Raw genomic sequence first — 24,426 nt, 5'->3', positions numbered from 1 at the left:
GGGTCTGTTAATAATGGCACGTTGTTCAGTGGCCAAGCCTGGAAATTGTGCTACAATATTTCTAGGATCATATGCCTATTATGAAACAGAAAAGAAAGAAATTAAGTGAATTTTCCATGATGAATTATAATCACCCATTTGGTACTGAAACAAAGCTGAATTTTAGATAAACATAGAACTTATTTTTTACATTCTTGGATAAATTCACAGCAAAAATATTACGTACTAAATGAGCCGAAGATATCCCAGAGAAAGATTTCTGCATTACCTTTGGTTATCAGCTATCTTTCCTGCCCTCCCCCTTTTGGAAGGGTTTATTATGAAACTTATCATTCATGTTTCTCTAATAGAGTTACTGCTTCTTTTGTCTTTGTATCACCTTTCCTGGGCTGAGAAGAACAATGTTATGAATACTAATTTTTTATAAATATTTATTTTGGCAGCAGAGGTAGATGAATTTACTTGCTCTCTGCCTAGTGAAAAAATATTACTTTGAACCTGGGTCAGTTTCTTGATGTAATTCGGCTTATGAATGCACAGTTATGCAGTACTACAAGACAAGAGGGCAGCTGCCACTAGAGGCCTGAGTGGAAACTGTTTAAGAAAGTAAGGACCCAAGAAATGTGGCTCAGCCTCTGATTTTCACATCACACCTCCATACTTTTGTATTCTTGTAGTCATTTATATATATGCAAAATAAATGTAAAAGACTATCTAACTGGAACAGCAGAATTTTAGACCTTATTGCCAGAAGTGGAAGTGAGCACTGGAGCTACGTGGCAGAGTAGAATCAGAGTTCCACCAATGTAGTTTGATAATACATGGCATGCACAGGCAATAGCAATCTAAGTAATATTACTGTCTTCCCTTAATGATTTTCTAAAGCAAATTCAATGCAGTAGCAGTACCAGCCCAAGTCAGGGCGGCACTGAGGACACAGAGACAGGAAGAGGCTACAGTTAGGTAAAGACGGGAACTGCTTCAGCCAGTATAGCTGCATATTGGCAAATCTTGGTTTGGTTACATGCAGTATTAGATTAAAATCAGCTGGTTGATTTACTGTCACTTGTGTTCTATCCACTCTTCTGATGGTCACTCATGTCCTCAAAGCAAGAATACCTGATCTGTTGAGACAGCTTCTGAACTGCATTCATACATAAAAATGGGTAGTGCTGATAGAAACCTGAGATAAGAAACTATAAAACAGCTTAGTCCTTAGTCCAAAGTGGATGAGAAACTTTCTGTACCAATCACTGTCAGATCCATTTGAGACTGCTGTTGCTTTCCCTTCTTTTTATTGCTACCCAAGCAGTTTTTCGACCCCTTTGATCTTTACTTCCTTGTTTTCTGGTGATAACCATAAGAGATTTGTAAGAGAAATCAATGGAAGTTACCACAACATGTTAGGAAACAGATACCTTTATATTTAAAATCACATAGTAAACTAAAGTATGTTATGTAAGATGAAGTGAAACTTAATATACCTTCAACAGTTTAGCTGATTCATTCAAGAAATCCTCCATGCTCTGAATTTCAGGGTTAAATTTGTCAAGCTGTTGGATTATTATTGCAATATGTTTTCCATGGCTGACCATCTTCACCATGGAGAATCCTATAAATATAGCAAATCATTAATTTTTCATGCTTCCTTCAGTTGTAGCATAATGTATGTTGATAGGCTCATAGAGAAGATATACTGCAGTAATGTAGAAGAGAACATTTAGGTCAAGCTTTCAAAATCACGGTTATGTGGAGCAGCTAACTGGAGAAATGAGAATACAGTGCAAACATCAATAAAATAGTAGACATAATTACGTGTTTCTTATTCTGCAAGTGTCTCGAAATGATCTTTAGGAGGGTACCAAAAATGGTTTCTGAATCAGGTTATTGATGAAATATAATTAAAGTTAATAAGAAAAGCATGATTTTTCTCATGTGTGCTATAAAGGTCTTACTCAATACCTTACTCTTCCAAATGAGATGCAACTGAAAGCAAAAGTTTAGTCTTAAATCTTATCACATGTTGTTATTAGCAGCCTGATTTTCCAGAACAGCAAAGGAATAGGAATAAGAGGGATTATAAAGAAGCAAACAGTGTTGGTCAGCCAGCTGGGCAGCAATCACAACACATCAGTAGTCTAGGCCACTGTCAAGGTTGTTGAAGGCCCAGCAGTTGGGTACCTTTCCTGCTTGGTGCTTTGTTTGTGAAATGACTGGATTACATCTATATCAAATGATGTCTTACTTGTATGCATGAGAGTTTGCAGAACTGGCTACCTTGATTTTAATGTTCCTATGACAAGAACTACAATGCATTTGTTCATATACATGCACATGTGTATGAAAGACCAATGACAATAACAACCAGGGCTGAAACTCATTAAACTGGTTTAGCAATGGGAAAAAATGAGCACAGAAGTAGTTTTCCATGATGAAAATAAAAATATATTTTTGAAAATCGTTCTCCCATTTTATATATCATCATATTTTGATGTTAGAAAAGAATGCTTGATCAAGATGATTCATTCCCACTGTGGTAAAGAGAATCCATTTCTTGTTTTAAAAGGATATAACATTTCCAGATACAGTGTTTTTGTACTCTGCCTTCCAGCACTATCATACTCAATAACAACTGTCTTAATAGCAGTTTTAGTTATTAACCTCAATGTGCTGAAAAAAAAGTTTGTCTGATTATGTTTGATACAGACATTTAGTTACCCGGTATGATCAAGACAAAATGTCTAATTAAAATAAAAAGTCCAGCAAAACAGGGCTGGATCATGCCAAGGGATGGAAATAAAAAACAGAAGTGCTACCACATCTCTGTCACAGGGGGAATCACCATCCTTCCACTCCTCTGAGAATCATGATCTGTTTCTCTGTACCTGTCAAAATTCTTACATGCACTAGGGATTTTGGGTAAGGGAGAGAGATATACCTCTGTACTCATTCAGGCTGAATCATAATTCAAGCTCCAGCAGCTCTGCCACTGACAAACATTTCTTCTTAAGGCATAGTAGAAATAAGTTTGAGCTCTCATGCTCTGTAAATGCTGATATTCACCCCTCCCCTCATTAATCATTAAACCCATCCATAAAACTGCAATATGAAAACTAAGTCATATGGTAATACCTTGAGAACTCTGAGAACATATGGGGTTCTCAATAAAAAGAACCTCACTTGTGATTGTATTTAAACAAACTGCTATTATTATAATCAGTGTTTTAAAACATACATATTGGGAATAAAATGCTGTGTGTTATGACATGCACCCTTATTTCCACACAGACATTTAGAGGAATATTCTAATTTCTATGTATAAAAATGATATTTATACTATACATTATCATTTATACTATCCAAAAAGGTAGAAACTTTCTTCTATTATCAGATGTAGGATTTCACTGACAGGAGGTAAGACCTCAACTTAGGCTTATCTTACAATGGAGCTTGGAGATATTTTGCAAGCAATTGCGTAGGATGAGCTTGCCCATAATTGCAGGGATTGGTTTCAATGACCTGATGCTTTCAGATTTTACACTGGCTCCTGTGCTCCTACCCTACAAACACTGTGATTGCCTTTCCTCTCATGAAAGCTGTGCTTAAAAAGAACTAAGCCTCCCTGCAAAATTCAGTCAGATCAAGACGCTACTGCTCAAAATGGAACGGGGATTTCACCCAGCTATGTGCCAGAAAAAGAGCCACTGAGCACAGGTACAACTGTCCCAGTGGCTGCCTCCTGTCATTCTGGTCTACTCTGCTGCATCGCTGACTGTCACCTGAGCGTAGCAAGGAGCAGTTCCGGGCACAGGTCCTCTTTTCAGCAGATTCCTCCCGTAGGGCAGTAAAGCATCAGATGGAAAACATTCACCCTGAGGAGCTACAGCCTGGATCTTAAGTTTATTTTTAATTTGCATGCATGTCAAAGTAGGTTTTGCATACCTACTGCAAATATTTTACTCGACACAGTATTTAGCTGGTATCTCGTGGAACTTTACAATTAAATATTAATTGTGCAAAACGCTCTGCAAATAGTGTATTATATTTATGAGATCGGTAAGCCAAAGGACACCAAGGCTGGCTGCCTGCCCGAAATCACAGCAGTTAATGAGAGCTCTGGGAGCAAAGACCGACACAGGCCCGGTTGACCTTTTCTGTTGTATTTATAAACACACAATAAACGAGTGAAAAGCCTGCCCGGGGCTTCTGACACTTTCACACATCACCCGTTTCACCCATCCTTGTTTCGAGGTCCCACAGCCTGCTACAGCCGCCTGAGGTAACCCTCGAGCGAGCCGCTGCCCTTCAGCCCGGCGCTTCGCGACCCCGTACCTGGCTGCCCCCGCCAGCCCCACCGGGCCCCGTCGCCCCTCTCTCAGCGGCGGCGCGGACCGTCCAGCCGCAGAGACCCCGCTGCGGCGGCGGGCGGCGCGGCGCGGACCGGCCCGGCGCTGTTGCGAAGGAACACCAGGGCTTCTGGGAGCTGTAGTTTTCCCGCGCGCCCACTTCAGTATCGCAGGACGGCACGACCGGGGCCAAAGAACTACGCGGCCGGGAAGAAAGATGGCTGCGGTTGTTTGCCGCCGTTGCCAGGCAATTCGTTACGCGCCTCCTCGCGTTTTGCGCTCAGGAGCAGCTGTGGAGCGCTCAGCCCGTGGTTAGGAGCTCGGCTGGGCCGGCTGTCAGCAGCAGAGGCTTCCTGTCCCGAAGCGACCTCGCTCAGAGCAGCTGGGGGAGAAGACTACGAATCCCGGCATGCCCCACGGCAAGACGCGCTGCGCGACGCCTCCAGCTGCGCAGCGGCGGCGGGGATGATGAACAGGTTCCGAAAGTGGCTCTACAAACCCAAGGTAAGTTGTGAGGAGTCGCCGGGCGATCGCTGCCCGGCGCTGCCTCAGCCGGGATCACCCTCGCCCCGTTTGGTCGGGATGCCGAAGCGCGGACCCGGCGCGCAGCCGCGGGTCGTTTGGCGCCGGTGCTTCACTTAGCCGGGAGCCGCGGAGCGGGGCTCGGTGCGGTTCCCTTTGGCAGGGTCGTGCTGACCGCGGCCGGTGGCGGCTCCGCGGGGGTGTGCGAGGCAGCGGGGCGGGAGCGCATCTCGTACCGGTGTGCGCGGAGCGCTCGCCCGCTGCGGCGGGAGAGATGACAAAGCAGAGCGTGTTGCCGTGGTGCGGGCTGGACCTGGCGAGAGCACGGCCCGGGGGGCACGGCGGCACCCGGGAGCCTCCGGAGCGGCTGTGGAGCTGCCGGCGGGCACCGGGGCAGCTTCTCCCTCGGCCGAGTCTCGGCAGCCGTACTGCGGGCGGCTGTCCCGGCGGTCTGCATCCGGAGACAGGCGGTTCGGGTGTCCCCGGTCTGCTGTTAATGCTGCCCGCCTGCACCTGAGAACTTCGTAACTTAAATACGTAGTTGAATGGTGCTCGGTGGGTGCGTGTTTTCCGCCCTTTTCTTCTCGCTTTGAAATTTCTTGGAAGGAGCCCAGGAGTCATAGCTTGCTTTGTAATGAAATTATCATTCTGTGGCACGAGTTAAATAACAACTGTCTGGAGAGTGATTTTGTCTCACATGTGACGTTCGGCTCGTATATCAAGGGCATCGCTCGTTTTGAACATCTACAGCATCCCTTTTTTTTTGCCCAGGCATTACAGCAGCCAGTTATTCACTTTATGAAGTATTTGATTTCAATTTTGTCCCTGTCTGTTACTAATACGTATTACACCTTGTTTTTTAAGTAATAGCGTTAAGTCTTACTTTTGTAAGCCTCTACTGCACACAGTGCATTCTCCTGCATCACAGCCAGTATTGCTGGTGTTTTTTGGTGTGTTTTCTCTGAAGAGGTGCAGTGATACTGCAAAATAAAAGTTCAGATTATGCCGGCTTTATGGGTTTTGCCTGTAGCCGTAACCCTGGTGAGTGCTGTTGAAGAAAGCACACTTGTCTGATACTGTTGCTAGTTAACCGATAGGAAAATAATGTAGATACTAAGAAACTGAAAATACAGTAACAAATTACAGTAGTTTTCAGTGAACTTTGTTACTTGTTTGTGTTCTATGCCGAGGAACAACTAATAAACTGTTAATAAACAAAAAGAAATACTGGTAATCTTAAACACAGAAGAAATCATTGCCAATACAGCTTTGTCACTGTTTTTATCAAAATTGAATAGATTTCATTTTAATGTACTTTCAAATGGAAAATTCATCTTTTCATGGTAGAATTCAGTTATTGATATACTGTTCCTTTTTTCTGCTGCCTGTTCAGCATCCAGGCTCTGAATCAAACAGTGCATGCATCTATTTCTCTGGGACTTTTCTGTGATAAAGGAACTTTCTAAGCCTGTCACATGGCTATGGGCCTCGCAAATCAGTAGCATCTAATGCAGTTAAAGTCAGCACTGTGTCCTTCTTATTGTATATTTGTACTTTGCAAATAGTTTTTTTTGCTAGTTTCAGTAGCTTACTATATCATTTTTGTGCTTGTATTCAGAATGGGCTACTGGTGAATTGTAATAGAGTATGTTCCTTCAGAAACAAGTGTTTTTCCTGACGTGCCTATTGGTTTGGTATGGATAATGTGATTAAATACGTAGAAATTTGACTAGCACTTTTTCTTAAGAAAGTAAGATGGAGGAGCTCACATTTAGAGACTGTACCTTTCCTGGTTGTATACCACCTTCTTCCCTGTCTCAGGGAATCTGTAGGATTAGTGGTTTCACAGTCTATTTTGAAATGGGTTTGTATATAATGTGTTTTGAAGATGACTTTTCTGTATATTTGTGGTATTTATTCTGGTGGGGGCTATACATAACTAGTGACTTATGGTGCTTTGTTATAATCCTCCATTGGGTATTCTGGATGCTAGGTGCATTTTATCAATCAGATTTTGCTACTACCAATAACGGGGAAGGCTTCTTCTGAAGTATTCCAAATCCTACTGCCATAAAATAGAATTTCTGCATGGCAGCAGATTTTGATGGTACTGGGCATTTGGCCTATGGCTATGACTGCCAGAGGTCCTTCTGAAGGCAGGGGGGGGATGACATCAGAATGCAGCAAATTCGGAGTACAGTGTAATGTTTTAGCTTAATCCCAGGGGAACTATTTCACGATTCCTCCTAAGAAAAAAACCCAATCCCAAAATATGTAAATTAATTCAGCTTAATCTTTGTAAATGGGGGAGATGAGGAAATGAAATTGAACCATCAGAATAATCATAAAGTTACTGTAAGATGCAGGCATCTGCATCTAGGCAGAGATATTTACTTGGTAACTGCTGTATCTCTAAACATACCAAGGAGGGGAGAGAGAATGTGGGCGTAGGAAGTGGAAGTCTTGACTAATGTTGTGAGCATGTCACAAGAGCAGCAGGACTTCCCTAGATCCCTGTGCAGTCAGTGCTCTTCCTGTCCAGCCCTATTCTTCAGGTATGCTGATGCACTGGATTTTAATAAACGGGATCAAGTGCTGATGGTAGAGGTAACCAGAGGATGAAATGAGTAGCAGTGATGCGCTCCGTGTAGCTGCTAGGAGGCAGACTTTGAACTGATGTATTGGAGATGGAGCAAGGACAAGATTGTTTCCAGCCTCCTGTGTCGCATAGATTATTACTTAGTTTTGAAAGTGTTGTCTGTAAGATGTGTTTTCCTTTTGGGGACTGCAGATTCAATTCATTAAGTTTTCTGAGGGAGACTGATGTTTGCTTTTGAATCAGAAGAAAATGCAGAGGAGTGACTTGATGCAATAGTGTTGTTGAATTCCAGCATACTGGAACAATAGTTACTCTGTGTGACCTCCTCAGGACACTGGAGGCTGAGACAAAGGATGATCCCTTCTAAATCAAAATGTTTGTCTGTCTGCAAAGATATAATAGAAATCTCTGCTGTCACTTCAGGGAATTTATCTTGTACCTTCTGCTGCTGGAACATTCCACAGGTGTCAGGTCAGGACCTGCTTGCAGGCAGATCTGAGCATCCAGTAAAAATATGGAACTGGACTGTTTTTGTGGAGGTTTGAAATACATTTGATATCCAAGTATTCAGAACAATTCCTGTGAATGTTGCTGCTTAAATCTAGAGACCAGCTTGAAAAAAGCTGGATAACTAGCTCAGCTCTTCCAAATTGAGCTTGAGTTTATTGATAGTTTGAAACAACTGTTTAGTGTTTGACAGGCCTCTAACCACAACTTTGAGATGTTTTCAATCTGTTTAGCAGAACAGACTGAAACCTCTTCAGTGTATGTTCATTTTTAACATTTTTAGTGGTTTAAAAACACTGCTTGTTTTGTGTTTTCATTTGTGAAGCTGAATAAATCTTTACCTGGAGAATAAAAGCTGAGGAATATGTTTTGATTTGGCTTTTCTTGTGTTGTTTTTTATTAACATGGAACCTAACATTTTTTTAGGTAATTATTTCAGTTGTGCATTCACTAACCTGGTCTTTTGCTCCTATTTTTTTTTCATAATAAAAAAAATGCAAACTTCTTGCAGTGAATGTTGAAGAATTTGTTCTGTAATCCACACAAAATTCGTAGTCATTGGTAATTAATTTATTGCTTTGTGAATGCTTTGTCCCAGTTAAATGATGCTCGCAAGGCTTGCATAAACCTGGAGGTTTTGTGTAGGTTTTTTCTTTAATAGCCCTCTGCTCCAAGACTGACCAAAGTGGAGCTGAGCCCTAAGTGTCTGTTCTAACTTGCATGGAGATGTGAAGACAGGTTATGGAAATGGCCCCAACTACTGCCTAGGAGTGAGTGATTATGAGAAGTAGGTACTCAGCAGACCTCTTTCACGTGCTTCAGAAGGTATGCGTCTTCTCCCCCTGGAGTGCTTGGACATGCTCGGAATTGCAGTTGCCACCTTCCTGGGTATTTGTTTTGAAGTAGTTTTCATTGGTTTCTTTTTTAAATTCAGTCATTACTTTCTACAGGTGGATTAGGAGATACCTCAAGCCAAGAGGTTCTTGCTGTCTGTTAACATGGTTCTGCAATGGTGCTGTCTAATCAGAAATAACATTTAGGGATAAGTGGAGTGGCAGATGCTGGAGAGGCACTGTGTTTGTGCACAGTGCCTTCCTCTAATTTTTTGGAGGGTTGTCTTGCATTTTACAAAAACAAGCCATAGCTGGTAATAATTGTTACCAATGGTAGCCTTTGAACAAAGGGACAAGTATGCTAATTTAAAGAGAGGCTTAAACCAAGAAACAGTAAATGGGTATCTTGGAAGAAGATCCCATGCAAGTAAGAGGGAGCATTCCTAGGGGATCAAGAGCAACCCTGTAAAGTAGGAAAATGAGAGCCAGTGGCAACAAATAAATAAATGACGTCCTGGCGCTTCTGCATTACTTTGCACAAGAAGTGTTTAAAAAAAAACAACACCAAGTCCTAGGTGAGGTGAGTGAATGGGAAAAGCTGCACATAAAATCATCTTTCTCAGCAGTATTGTTGGCATTGCTTAGTGGCAGAGCTGACTCAAAGATGGGAAATACTATAGGAAATAGTACATTTTTTTTTTTTTTATTTCAAGGAAGAGAAAAAACATGTCTGCAGGAATATTTGTAAGAAAAATTGATTGCAAGTAGAAAAGGAAGGGATCTTTAATGATTAGTATAATTTTGAACATTAGAAGAATGGAAGGTAGTAAAAAGATTACAGTCAACTATTGGCTTAACATACTGTAAAGAGCATTTTCAAAGTTGGGTCAGTAGGATGAGATGCAGGAAGAGGGGGAATTATTTTAAGCAGTGTTTTGATTGATGGATGGAGATGTTCAGAAATGAAAAGGGACAAAGCTAGTGACATAACCAAGCAACTATTGAGACTAGTTTTGGGGGAGTGAATGAAAAAGGATGACTTTACAATGATATGTAGAAAGCAGCTGACATCTTATTTTAGCTATGATCTCCAAATCTTGAAAGTGAAGGATTTCTCCTTCAAAGAAGATGAGTTCAATGTTGGAAAAAATGTCTTGGAGAAAACTATTCGAATAAGGAGTGAAAGAAGAGTTAAATGCTATTTGTAGCATAAAGCTTCTTTTTATTGGTGCCGTACAGAGATCAAAGCCTTTGGGCACAGCAGTTTGTGAACAAAAGTTGTTATTTAATGCAATATTTATATTAATATCTAATGATTTTCAGACAGAAGAATGAGGGGGTTTTCTTACTTGGGGAAACAGCAGTGACTGAAGATTTTGGAGATTTTCACTATTTTTATGATCAGCTCTTTGATCTCAGTTATTGGCTTAATAATTCTTTTTGCTGGTGTCTGGTCAGAGGCTGCAGTGATTGAACACCGTAATCAGCATTATTGATAACAATCCTGAGGAAGACAACTTGTAAGTCTATAATTCTAAGTCCATACATTATTCAGTTAGAGTTTTGCACGCTGAACTGCTTCGTTTTAGAAGCACCATCTAGTGGATTGAACACAAGTGTGGAAACTAATAATTCACTGTTTTATTCTGGCTCTGCAGCTAGCTGAAGACCATTACCTGCAGCCATGTTGTTTCTTGGCCTTGATTTTACCAGTATCTGAGGAAGGAAAGTGAGAAACTATTGCAGTTATCTATAAGAGAATTGCTCAGCTGTTCTTAATTATTCTGATGTGACAGAAATACATACACCTTTATGAACTTATTTTTGATGTTGATTACTGTGAGCAGAGTCATCATATATCAGATCACAGGTCCATCTAGCCTGGTGTGATGTCTGGTGGTTAGCTTTTTCTGTGTCCTATAACGCATGCCTAGGGAAAAATGATGAGATGAATAGAAACTGATATTTCCCCTGGGCTTTGTTTTAAGCTTACGGTAGTCTGCAACATAGGAGTTTGCTGAGCTGCAGATTGTACTCTTATAATTCAATAGCTTGTGAACATTCTTTCTCAAAATGTCTAATCAGTTTTCAATTCACTTATACTTCTGGTCTCCATAATGATGGCTTCATAGTGCTTAAAGCTGAGGCTCATTCTAGTGAGGTGTTTTCTTTATAAACTTTTTCAAGCAGCCCTTGGTGTGACCTAATACATCTTGTCCTCTAGACTATTTTCCATTCTTTCTCTTGGAAACTTGATTTGAACATTAAATTCTGTTCTTCTCTTCCCCATGTGGTGGTACTTAATAGAATTTAGAAAACGATACTTTTAAAGATCACAATTAATTCTTCCTAGGTTGTTTTAGAAGAGTGACAAAACAAAAAACCCACTAAAAATACCCTCAGCATTGGACCACAGACGGTATTTCCTTACTGAACTAACTGAAAAATAAACAGTGCAAATAATCTTGGTGTGCTTCATTTAACTGCTTTAATAGTTATCATGATCTGCTTTCCTGGTGGTTGCGCCAGCAACATTCATTTAAATGAATTCAGTAAAGCTATTTTTAAGTAATGATGTTAGAAATAAGTTAATTGCAGGCTGAGTATGTTTGTCTCAAATTTGAAGACTGACCAACCTTCATAGTGCGGGAAGAAAGAGCAAGTTTCTCTAGCTTGGTTGTTTTACTGGAGGATGCTGCTAAATTGGAATCTCTTTTACCTTTTTCGAGCTCAGACTGTTTTCATCATGAAAGTACAAAGTATCACAACTCTTCATTGTATCTAAAATTCCAAGCTGGTCATCTTGGTATAACGGCCATGATGTTCCCTGCTTGCACTCAGGAAGTGAATTGCTGTGTTCCATGCTAGCTGAAGCTGTTGACTCCTATAAACTTAGCTATCCCTAAGTCAGCTAAAGCGAAGCACTTAACCGAGGGCTGTGGATAGCTCAGTGTAATAGGATATGGTTTAACGCAGTATCAGCTGCCTGCTATTTGAAAACAGGTGAGTGATATATAAGATGTAATGCATTTCATAGAAGTCTAGGTTTAGGATATGGGAAAGAGTTTTGGGGACATAAACAACATAAAGGTACAGCCTTTCTGTCTCAGTATGCCTTGCTGCCATAACTGAAAGGTTTTGCTCTTATTTACTTATTTGGTGATGAGGGTCAGGCTCACTTACTACATCCTGTCTGTTTCTGTTCTGCCCTGCAGGCTGTAGGGCTTGCCTTCTCTCTAGTAGTCAGTGACTTTTTTGTCTTACTTCCTCCAGCCTCTAGCCTGGCAAATCTTGATCTTTTTGATCGCATCAGTGGCAGTTCTTATTGTGATTCTTCTGCATTCACCACCCTGTCCTCCCTGGGTGAATGAGTGAAAGGAAAGCAAATGGGGCAAGAGAACACTGAAGGGGCGAGATGGAAGGAAATGCCTTACATAAAAATGCAAGAAAAAAATAGTTTGAGGGTATTACTCTCTTACTATTTAAAAACATGTGCTCTTTATTTTCAAATGGGACACAGGTCAGTTTAAATTTGGTGGTATTTATGCTGGAATGTGTTAATTCCTGCCATTGACTGGCACTTTGATCTCTGAGAATTATGGGTGGTTGAAGCTGAACTAACCGGATGCTCAGGGCATTCTGCATTTCTGCATTGCATTCTTCTAATTCTCACCTTCCTTGTAAACCTTTCAACGTAGGAAATATTTCCTGACATTCTGAAGTTCATCAGTTGTTCAAACCCCCACTTTATCCATGTTACTGTTTCCTTCCGTGAAAGGAACTGAGCATGAGGAGTCTTGTATGTTTGACTCTAAGAGGCTTCTGGATGTTTGTCAGCTAGGAATGTTTCCTAGGAATGGTGTGGGCTCTCATATCAGTGCCTCTTTCTCTACTTCTGTAAGCACCAATTTCCTGATGGAAATTTCACCTCACTGTCTTAGTCCAGTTACTGGACTTTGTGTGCTCTTACCATATGAATGATAATGTATCAGCATGCTTCCCGTAAAACCCTCCAAATCCTCTCAAAGCACTATTTGCTTTTACTTTATCTTCAAGAGTCATATATATAGAGTGCCTGCACTACTGAACATAGTATTTAATGTCTTTTTAAAGTATTCTTTTGTAAAGCTGGACAAGTACACCCAATCTAGTTGACAGCCATACGAAAATACCTTGATGCAGTTAACATGATATCATTTTATGGTGCAAAATGGATGGAAGAATCTTGTAGAATAAAGAAAGGTTGATACGCAAGGAGCAGGAAAAAAAAATGCAAAGGGTCACCAAACAAATCTCATCTTGAACCCATGATTTATTTTGCTTTGTATTTTTAATAATCTTGCATGTCCTCACTGAGGAGTGTGAGATGAAGTGGAAATGGAAACTAGGTTTTCCAGTGTCCCTTGGTAATGACTGGTGGATGTTCAACCTTAAAAATGGTTGGTTGCATGTTTACATGAGTAGAACCTGTAAGGATATGTAGTGCCATGAGTGAAATGCATTGCATCTTTGCAAGTGTGTACATAGGTTCCATTGAGTGATTGTAAAGAGGATTGAAAAGTGTTGTGTTGTTTGGGTTTTTTAGTGTGTGTTTCTATTTGACATGTATGCTTCTGCTGGTGAGTGTGGCCAGTTCTGGAAGTCTCTTTTGAAGACAATAAGTAGCAGAGGGTTCTTTCATTTCATAGCTGTCTTAAAATTTTTGTATAAAAGTGAGCATAAGCATGTTATGTCATTATCAGCAGCAAGTCATTGGAAGAGAGCAGCTTATTTGATGTACCTTATGTTAAAAAGTGTGTACTGTTTACTGGCAGGTGTTCACTGGTGCAACTGTTGATTGGTTAATATTTTCTTGATATTGAAGTAATTATTGAGCATTTTCTTCAAAACCGATGTGTTTGTTGGAGAATCTGGTTTTGGATTTCAGATGGGGGGTGTTGGAGGCATTTTATGGAAGGGCATTTTTGGAGTTTAACTGTATTTTGATCTTTTTTTTTGCTAATCGCTTTGTCTAAGCAGTGAACTGAGTGTATTTGAAGATGATAAATTCTATCCAGAGCAAATAGGTTTCAATAAGACTGGCTTTTGATTTTTGTGGGGTTTCATTTGTGGATTTTGTATTGTTGGGATTTTTAATGATTGATTTTTACTTTTTTTTAAAATTAGGCTATATTATGCCTCTCTGTGTGCAACAGTTTTGTTCGTTGTTTGCAGTAGTTTGTTTCCCCAAGAAAAACATTACTTCCCCCTGGATTTTTTTTTTGGGGGGGTGTTTTGTACATCATTGCAGACTTGCTACAATTTATTTTTTTTTTTGCCATCTTGATTTCAGTCAGAATACTTGACAAATATTATACCTGACAGTAGTGGTGACAGTAGGAAGACAGGTACTGAAATAGAAAGGCAGTAGGCTTTTTTTTGTCTCCAATTCTCTCACTAGAAGAGGCAAGGAGGCAAGGCTTGTTATTGGGCATTTGTCTTTATTTCGGAGCATATATTCCTTGACGCTTTTTGTCTGGTTATTTTTAAAGGTCTATTTTCTCGATTAATCAGCCACAGTGTTTCCTTTGACAGTTTTTAAAAAAGCCTTAGTCTTCAGCTGTGTCTTTTTTTTTTTTTTTTCAGTTGATTTTTTCTTTTGCCACTGAACTTTGAGAATTACTGTTAGGGCACTTTCATAGTAGACAGTGATGGGTATAGTTGATAACAAGAAACCTGTAAGTTAATATTAAAATAACCATACCTCTGGTTTTAGATATGGAATCAAGATGCATCTTTTGGAAAAATAAATGCATCTTTAAAAAGTCTTGACATACTTCTGAGCATAAAACACTCAAAAGAATTATTATTTTACATTACAAGTGTTCTGTTAACTTCTAATGTACTTATGTGTATAGCAATCTATATGTACAGATATACACCCACATATATAACCTACGGTTCCGATGTAGTACATAGTGTATTAACAAATTATATGCTATGTATGAAGAAATAAATATAGGTGAATTGAAGGTTCCTAGTTGCTTTTGTTTCCTACATGTAACAGACATAGTCCGTTGTTTAAATTGACCTGACTCCATCTGTGCTTTATAAGCTTTTTGATTAGTTTAGAAAAAATATGTATCTGATAGAGGCTAATGCTTTTTGAAAAAATATGAACTGTGTAAGACTGTCATAAATAATACTTCATGAGTGCTCCTGAAGAGTTAATAGGTGGCAGCCTTTTTACTGGAAACATTAGTTGTGACATAAGAAAGCTAAGCGTCATTTTTGCTTAAGCCTGGAGTCATTTGTTATCAGTCAGGTCAAGCAATGAAATGCTGTGAGCGTGGTTCTAGCTCTTTTTATAGTTATTTCTCTTCCTTTCTCTCTTATTGTGTGTATATATATATATATATATATGTATCTGTATGCCTGTGTGTTGTGTGTGGTCCAAAATGTGTGTATCATCTGTGCATCTTTCAAATACTTATTCTTCCTAGCTTTCAAACGGGGGACTGAGGCATGAAGATGAGATGAGATTATTCAGTGCCCTTAAATGTAAGGCAATAGCTAAACTAGCTGGAAGAGGTTAATTTGGGAGTTTATTAACCATTTTATTTCTTATTCACAGCTTCTCCCTGTCCCCTATTTTATATGATATTATTTTTCAGTTTAGGTTATTGTGCAATAACATTTTCAGATGAAGCAGTGAACCAGATTGTATGTACTTTGCTATTCGAATATTGGAGTGAAACTTACTGTTGCCATATGTTAAGATTCACTGTCCAGCTCTTGCTTACAAATGAGAACATATGGGAGATAGGTAATGGTGATTTTTCAACTATTAGTCATGTTTAACCAATGCCGCACTAACCATGCCTCCAGTCAGGTCTGTCTGTCTCATCTCCCCCTTGTGGTGCCTTCACTGGTTTATACTGATGCGCAAAGCTTCCGGGGGGGGGGGGGGGGGGGGAAGGTTTTCCCCTACTGAAAGGCTGTTGTGATTGGGAGGGTGGGGAATGTCCTCCAGGTCAATAGCTGTCCACGAGTCCCAAGTGCAAAGTACAGAAAATCCATTTTATTGAGGTGGAGTATTTTGCTTGCAGCATATTCGGTTTGCGTAAATTGAAATTGATGATGTGATAAATGCCACATAATAAAAAGAGGAATTAGAAGTTTCTTTTAAATGCGTCTCTTAAATCACAGTGGCATCTATGATGTATGTAATGTTTACAGTGGTGGATAAAAGTTTTATCAGTAATTACTACACTTAACCTTTGAACCTGTTTGCTGCAAGCTCTTCTGATAGAATATGTTTTAGTTACTCCATATCACAACTGTGGTAACTAGCTGTTACCATATATTGTTTATGGCTCCTGTCTTTTGCCGCTTATTAGGTAACTTTACAATTGTAAAAATCTAAATCTTCTATAAAGTAAGATATGGTGAAATATATTAGTGCAGTAATGATCCCTTCAGACCTTCAGAGCAGAGAGAGATGTATTCACTTTTCTCCTCTGGTCACAGCACATGACTCCTACCAAGAATATTTGTGCATTCTCCTTGTGAATTTTAGCTCAACCAAGACAGTACAGAAAGTGCAGAAATGCTCAACTTACAGCCATGTGCTCCTGTCTTAAATCACCACTGTTAGTACTGGATGTTGTGTGGCCATGTTTTGCATTGCATCAGCTTTCAAACACAGGTGGAAACCTGCTTACTTTGTTCATGTAATTTTGCAGTTTTCAGCTTAAATGGGGAGAGGGGCTGCATGTACTCCTGTTTTGGTGTCAGTATGGTCTGTATATTGCCTTGTACCAATGATGGAGTTGCATCTTCAGTGTTTCTAGAGCTTCTGTTTTGTGTTGTATTCATAATATCAACACTGGTAAAATGAAAACCTAATCCAAATTGCACCTATTCTGTTGCTCTTTCTTTTGTATGAAACATATTCGTTCCTGTAATGCAAAGAGCAGTTGAAAACCCAGGGGAAGTCATGTGGGACTGAGAGTTGTACTTTTGATTCAATTCTTTACCATAAAACAGGCTCACCCAAAGGTATTTTTAGGTAACGTTAAGGTGCAGACCTTGTATAAAATGTTAACGCAAGTAATCTTGCAGTGACAAAGGCACAGATAATATTTGCTGGAAGCAAAATTCTGCAGAAGTAGTGAGACAAGGCAGTGAGCTATGTAAAGGGCAGGGGTTTCACTCTTGAACTACCTGATGCTTTGAGCTAGCTGTTCTTTCCAGAAGGAACTGTGCAGGCATTTTGTTAATGCACTATTGTGTGCTCTGTTTCAAGTTCAATATATATAAATTGTCAAACCTAGAACTTACTAACTTGGGGCTTGGAGCCAGTAAAGTGAAGGATCAGCTAATTACGCTATTGGAACGTATTAATTTCAAAGCCTTTAAAGCCTTCTTTCTATTTAATTTTCATCAGCTGGCTCAGAATTAATATATTTAAATGGCAGTTGTGGTGGGTTGACCCTGGCTAGAAGCCAGGTGCCCACCAAAGCTGTTCTATCACTCCCCCTCCTCAGCTGGACAGGGGAAAGAAAATGCAGTGAAAGCCTGGTGAGTTGAGATAAGGACAGGGAGAGTTCACTTACTGCCTTAACCCCCCCCTCTTCCCAGGCTTAACTTTATTACCTCCTTCCTAGAAGCACAGGGAACTGGGAATGAGGGTTGTGGTCAGTTCATCCCATGTTGTTTCTGCTGCTCCTTCCTCCTCAGGGGAGGACTCCTCGCACTCTTCCCCTGCTCCAGCTGGGGTCCCTCCCACAGGAGACCGTCCTTCACACACTGCTCCAGCATGAGGCCTTCCCAGGGGAATGTGGTGCCTGAAAGCACCTCCTGCCCTCCTGCACTGACTTGGGTGTCTGCAGGGCTGTTTCTCTTGCATATTCTCACTCTTCTCTCTGGCTGCAATTGCTGTCATGCAGCAACTTATTTTCCCCCTTCTTAACTATGTTATCACAGAGGTGCTACCCCCATTGCTGATGGGCTCAGCCTTGGCCAGCAGTGGGTGAGTCTTGCAGCCGGCTGGCACTGGCTCTATGGGACACAGAGGAAGCTTTGGCAGCTCTCACAAAACCCACCCCATAGCCCCCCACTACCAAAACCTTGCCATGCAAGCTCAGCACATTGTCAGATAGCATAACATTTTTCACTGTGTGCTTGTTGGAATGCGACTGAAGAACTGTAAGTAAGGAGAGAAGTACACATTCTGGTATTTAGTTTTAGCTGAAGTTACATTTTATTTTTTTTTTTATGTACACTTTGATTACTTGAAAGCCAGCAAACAAAACTTCTGCACTGCTCAATAGAAAAGTAAGATCTGGGATACACAAGTAGAGGCACTTTTATTTTGTGTATTCCTCTTCCCACACTATCCAGAGTAAAGCACCATCAGCAAAAGTCTCTGTAAGTCACTGCATTCTGTGCTGGGAGAGCTTTAGCATGGTGTTGAGTGGTCACAAAAAGAGCTAAAAGCATTGCTGCTCTTAAAGCACTATAGTTTCTTCTAGGGAGGCTATTTGCTTTAGCATCTTAGGAGTAACATGGATGATGATACTTAAGTATGTTTCCATATGTATGTGCCTACTTCCCCATTTCCAGCCCGCTGGATCCATGTGAAGCAATTGGGTATTTCACGTCTTGGGTGCAGGAAAAGGCAGTGTTCCTAAATGCTGCCTTCCTAAATGTTATTCCCACTCAGAACACTTTCTGTTGGTGGGGTGAAAAGACTTTTGTGCAATTCATGTCACCTTTCTGGATAAAACAAGGTGTTGGGTGAACTCCAACCTGCCTTCAAAGTTATTTCCAAATTTTAATTACTTCAGGAAAATCAGTGATGGATTTGTTGAGGAATGTGGGGATTGAATAGAAACTGTCTATAAGCAGTGTTGGAGCACCCTCTGCAGCCTCATAATAATATTTAAATGAGCTTTGTATGTTTCTGGTGATAGATTAATGGTATGAATATCCAAAAAGGAAAATTTAAGTATCCAGGTGCTTTATACTGCTCTACAGGCCCGTCAAAATAGAATGGTAGATCCTTAGGGAAAGCAGTCAGACCTTTTTTATCTATTATCCTATTGTACCTCTCCTGAAAAGGAAACTCTCAGCAGTTGCTGTAACTTCACTGAAGTTCAGGCTGAAAAGTAAAGACTAGCACGTCCACTAGGAATTGTGTGAGAATTAGTTCTGTATGATAGGCAAATAATAATGCTATTTAATAAACTGGGGAGAAAAGCTGAAGACCTGTTCCCCTTTGGAACTGCCGGTTCATTGCCTTATGATCACAAGTTTCCAGGATTTGGTTACTTAGGAGTCATCTGGGGGCTTCATCTTCAGCCACAGACTAATTACTGGTGCCATGCTGGGACATTGGTTCAGGTCAGGCTGGAAAACCGTGTGGCCAGTTTTATTTCCAATGCTGTGGGCTGTTTGGGAGCGTTTGGGTTACTTCTCATCTGCTGATAAAGTCTGACCTTCCTTAATTTATGAGCCACAGCAGGTTGCGGAATAGTGTGTTGCAGGCACTCAAGACTGCACAACCGAGCCATAAACAACTTGTGATTTGTTTTTATTCTTGATGTACAATGATAATTCTTTTTAATATGTCAAGCCTTCTTTGTGTTTCTTCAGTGTGTTCAAAACACTGTAATGATAACTAGTGACACTAATAAAGCACATGGGAGTTTCCTCTGCTGTGTCCTTGTAGAAGTGTGTAGCTTTGGGTGATGCTGTTGATTATATTATAGCTTTATGTACACCATAGATGGATTTGCAGCTGTGCAAAAATCACAGAATTGTAGAAGGAATGGGAGGTTGGAAGGGACCTGTGGAGACTGTCCAGTCCATCCCCCTCAGCTTTTTAGGACCATGTCTAGTCACGTTTTGAATGCCTCCAAGGATGGAGACTCTCCCAGGCTCTCTGGGCAACCTCTGCCAGTGCTCAGTCATGCTTACATTAGAGAAGTGTTTCTTGATGTTCAGATGAAACTTCCTGTATTTCAATTTGTATACATTACCTCTTTTGCTCTGACTGGGTATCACTAAGACAAGCCTGTCTCAGTCTCCTTTGCATTCTCCCTTCAGTTATTTATTCACATTGATAACATCTACTCTGAGTTTTCTCTTCTCCATGCTGAGCTGTTCTGGTTCTCTCTGTCTCAATATGACAAATATTCCGAGACCTGAATCATCTCTGTGGCCCTTTGCTGGACTCTTGCCAGTATGTTCACGCCTGTCTTTTACTAGGAAGTCCAGAACTGGACCCAGCGCTCCAGATGTCTCACTAGTGCTGACTGGAAATAAAGGATCACCTCCCTTGACCTGCTGGAAACATGCTACCTACTGCAGCTAGGTATTCAAGGGTGCAGGACAAGGGTTCAGAAACAGGATTACTCTTCTGGCAACAGCAAATCATTAAAGCTTGTCAGTGAAATGGAGTCCATTTTAAATGAACGCTTCCAAGCTTATAGATTCATTAACTTCTTATAAAGCACAGCTAAAACCCTTGCATTCTTCCATATTGAATGAGATTGCCTCAGGCCAAAAGCAGATGAATGGAGACCTGAGAGAGACCCTAAATACACATGAAGTAACCAAAGCTATTGAATGAGCTGATAAAATTAATGTTTTTTATTTTTTCTTTTTAAAAATGTCAAAATAAAAAGGTGAAGCATTTTTTTTTATTTTTCTTTTTTATCCTTTGAGGAAGGACAGGTTTTGACAGGTAATGTTTCATCTTCAGTGGCTGATACTTGATTACTAGATCATACACCTTGCAAAAGCTTTAATTCTGTTTCATTCTAAGTCTTGCTAGATTTCTGTGTGCATACATGGTGTAGGGTTTTTAAATGAGGAATCGTCAGTTTTGGTGAGGAAAATTCCTCTGGGAAAATGGTTAGGCTTTTTTACACAGAACCTGTGACTCTGGATACTTTGAATATAGTTACGTTTGCTGATCTAGTTTGTGGTCTGCTTTGGCTTCTAAAATACCTATTGTGGCATACTGAAAGGTTTCCTTTTCAAGAGAAGTTGGACAGGCTTTAGGCTATTCTTAGAAGAGTCTCTAAAGAGGAAGTTTTCCCTGAAGAGAAGGTTATGGTTTGCTTTCTATAATGAAAGTAGCTGAAGCCCAGAGTGGAGCTATTTATTCATATGTAGTATGGTAGTAGAAGTTTCCAGAAGGTACCCATAAGTTAATGAAGAAGGAATTCAAGTGTTCTACCTTTTTTGTAGGTAGTTCGTTTGGAGATATTTGCATGTGAGAAGAGCCTGGGGCCGGGTTGCTACAGCCTCTGCCAGGCTCCTGTTTAATGTGTGCTGCTGTCAGAAAGCACACCTTATTTTCTAAAACCATAAAGCTATAGAACAAAACTATATTGACATTTTCTATCTTTTCCATTTGCAAACAGTCTGAGAGTATTTGCACTTATGTAGGCTTTACAAGAGTTGCAGAGAAGGAGAAACATTGCCTCCTTTTCCTAAGGGAAGAGGTATTGCAAAGCTACTCAAAAGCTAACTTTAGCCTAGTGAAGCTAGTCTGCTTCCCACATCAAGGAAGTGAAAGACACTTCCGTGGGAGACAGTCTGTAGCATCTGTAGTTAGTTTTTTTTGTGTGACTTGCCACCTAGAAGAGCTCTTGTCTCCTATTCTCTGCTGACTCCTAAGCAGGGCAAGTCACATTCCTGCAAGTCTAGTTTCTGTGAATACTCCTCTTGGAGTTCCTGAAGTGAGATGAGGAACTGGCTCTCAGCATTTGAAGTAGTATTATTTTCTCCATAAGAGGTACTTTTGGGTTTTGCACATAAAATAATTGTTTTATTTAAAGTTGTAGAGACAACAGAGAATGGATATGCATCATAGCAATAATTTTAAGAGTTTGTGTTTGTGATGTGGGATTCTTCCAATTTCTGACCTTTCCTAAAGTCATGTTGTTCTGTAAGAAGAAAACTCCAATACGCCTGACAGTAGAGAATATTCATAATGCTGATCGTAAAATCACAGAATGGTTTGCATTGGAAGGGACCTCAAAGCTCATCCAGTTCCAACCCCCTGCGGACACCTTCCACTAGACCAGGTTGCTCCAAAGCCCCGTCCAACCTGGCCTTGAACACTGCCAGGGGTGGGGTAGCCACAGCTACTCTGGGCACCCTGTGCCAGTGTCTCACTGTTAATCTCGTTATCTTAGTCTGTTTTTCTCTTCTGACTTAGTCCTTTTATCTCATTAACCTTTGTTTTAAAGGTGTTTTGGCTTTCAACAATAAAAAGATTTGCTAGAAGAGATTTTTTAGTAAATTTTGCCATGATTTGGTTTATGTTTGAGTGCTTTCATACAGCTTTTATAAATAGAGTTTTTGTTGGTGCCTGATAAGAAGGTGCTTATGGCAGGGAGAGGTGGAACTAGATCATCTTTGAAGTCCCTTCCAACAGAAACCATCCTGTGTTAAACAGGACTGCACCAGCTATTGACCCCTGGGGTACAACACTGGCTTCCAACTAGAATGCACCACTGACCGTCATCTTTTGGGCCCAGCTGCTGTCAACTTTCCACCCACCTCTCTGTCTGCTCATCCAAGCCATTCAACAACAGCTTATGAGGCTCTTAGGGGACAGTGTTAAAGGCCTTACTGGAGTCCAGGCAGACAACATCCACTGCTGTCCCCTTGACAATCAGGCTGGTCACTTTAACTGCAGGAGTTCATTAAGAGGGTCAAGGATTACTTCCCCTTGGTTGGATCCATGCTGATTACTCCTGGTGATTTTTCTTGGTGTTCATATGCCTGGAAATGGTTTCCAGGGTTTTGTTTGGCTTCTCTTGGGGTTTCTGTTCCTCAATATCTTAATTTCCATTACCTGTGTCAGTTTGGCTAAAGCTAGCAAGGGTCCACCAATCTGCGGCACTTATCTTTATGATCATCATCTCTGTAGTTGAATGTCACATAAAAGTTCCTTTTATACATGGCCAGCTCAAGACTCCTGTATGATTTAGGCCTTTTCCTAAAAACAAAGTGTACTGAAGTTGTTTTGATTTCAGTGTTTTACAGTACTTTACATTCATGTATAAACTTGTAAACATTGAAGGTAAAGTAACCACTGTGGGGAGTAAATCACATTATGCAAGGTGGCTGGATTAGCCCCTGTTGTATCTCCATTGCCTCACTCTTCTAAAACATCAGCAGTATCTGAGTTTTAACTGATATTTCTAGCAGCTTTTTCTAAAGAATTGGTGAACTCAGGCAAAAAGTCTTCTGAGAATGGGACACGACTCAAGTTACAACTTGAATTGACAGCATGGTATGGCAGAGACCTCAGTTTGTCATATGAAAAATGCTGGTTTGTCTCTCAGATCTGAACTGGTCTGATTACAGAGTACTAATCCCAAATTTGAATACCTGTGGGTTCCACTTCACTTATACTTTTCCCTTCAATCAATTTAGGGTAAAATGTAGTTCCCATTTGGGTGGGGTTTTTTTGTTTGTTTTTTTGTTTTGTTTATAATTTAGGAATGCCTTTTTATCTACTTTTTTCATAAGTTTAGTTTTCTTCTGAACTATGTTAAAATGATCAGATCAGCCTTTTCAAGAAATCAAATTTCTTAGGAATCATGGCTTATTCCTTTCTTCCAACAAGACTAGATGTGCCATAATTCAGCACTAAATTGTTCTAAACAAATGAAGAAATACATATTCAGTCAGAGTGTTATCTTAGTCCTCTCCCAAGTCAACCGGAACTCTGTATTTTACTTCACTGGTGGTAAAAAAAAAAACGTCATGGCCAGCTTTTGGAGGATATGAGGTCGCTAAGACTTTGGGATAGATATAGGGACTGCAGTGACAGGACAAGGGGTGACTGGTTAAAACTTAAACAGGGGAAGTTCAGGTTAGATATGAGGAAGAAGTTCTTTACTGTAAGGCTGGTGAGGCACTGGAATGGGTTGCCCAGGGCAGTTGTGAATGCTCCATCCCTGGTGGTGTTCAAGGCCAGGTTGGACAGAACTTTGGGTGCCATGGTTTAGTGTGAGGTGTCCCTGCCCATGGCAGGTGGGTTGGAAACAGGTAATCTTAAAGTTCTTTGCAACCCAAACTATTCTATGATTCTATATATGTCTGTTTTTTCCTCTGACCAAACTTTCTCCAATATGACTAGAAAAAGATCAGTAACGGGACACAATGCCTGGAACTGTAGTTATTTATCTTTTCCTTTATTTGGCCACAGGCATGCCTAGTTATTGTTTTCTTTCTTTTAAAAGAAATAATACAATTGTATGCTCGACCTGCCCAGGGACTGAGCTGTCAGTAGCTTTTCTATCCCTTACATGGCATCCCTCACGCAGCTCCTAGCTTTGGTACAGCTAATTGAAGTATTTTCAATTCTGCAGCATCAGCTGGAGTTGCTGTGATGTGCAGAAACAGATTCTCTAAACTCCAGCAGTGAGGTCGAACAGCTTTAGGTGTTCTCAAAGGCATTTTCTAATAGTTACCCATGTAAATCTCCTTAAGTAATTAGTCTCCAATATAGTAATTAATTTAAAAAAGTGCTTAGTACACAAACTGGATGCACATTTTCAGTGGAGGTGACTCTGCATGTATGTGTTGACAACCAGACATGAAATAC

At 40.4% G+C, this 24,426-nt stretch overlaps 2 protein-coding genes across 8 annotated transcripts in view; one reads left to right on the top strand and one right to left on the bottom strand.

Moving 5' to 3' along the window:
- Positions 1–4,473, bottom strand: part of CFAP99 (cilia and flagella associated protein 99) — a 53,706-nt gene extending 49,233 nt beyond the window's left edge. For 2 of the 4 annotated variants that reach the window (XR_008974585.1, XM_057426681.1), the window contains exons 1-2: positions 4,333–4,473; positions 1,485–1,612 (exon numbers count right to left, since the gene is read on the bottom strand). Coding sequence is in view for 2 of the 4 variants with exons in the window: in XM_057426681.1 (XP_057282664.1) it covers positions 1,485–1,604 (120 nt within the window). In the remaining 2 variants the exon portion in view is untranslated. Of the gene's footprint in view, positions 1–1,484; positions 1,615–3,559; positions 4,243–4,332 lie in introns of those variants that run through there. The other 2 variants (XM_057426682.1, XM_057426685.1) reach the window with 2 other exon arrangements.
- Positions 4,474–4,802: 329 nt separating this feature from the next.
- ZFYVE28 (zinc finger FYVE-type containing 28) overlaps positions 4,803–24,426 on the top strand; it is a 147,865-nt gene continuing 128,241 nt past the window's right edge. For all 4 annotated transcript variants that reach the window (XM_057426831.1, XM_057426830.1, XM_057426829.1 and 1 more), the window contains exon 1: positions 4,803–4,850. In XM_057426831.1, coding sequence (XP_057282814.1) covers positions 4,812–4,850 — 39 coding nt within the window. In that variant the 5' untranslated portion in view covers positions 4,803–4,811. The remainder of the gene's footprint in view (positions 4,851–24,426) is intronic.

The sequence above is a fragment of the Pezoporus wallicus genome, unplaced genomic scaffold (assembly GCF_028554395.1).
Source record: "Pezoporus wallicus isolate ANWC-B61680 ecotype Strahan unplaced genomic scaffold, APGP_CSIRO_Pwel_v1 scaffold_13239, whole genome shotgun sequence".
In the NCBI taxonomy this organism is placed as follows: Eukaryota; Metazoa; Chordata; class Aves; order Psittaciformes; family Psittacidae; genus Pezoporus; species Pezoporus wallicus.
This window is presented reverse-complemented; position numbering and strand designations above follow the sequence as displayed.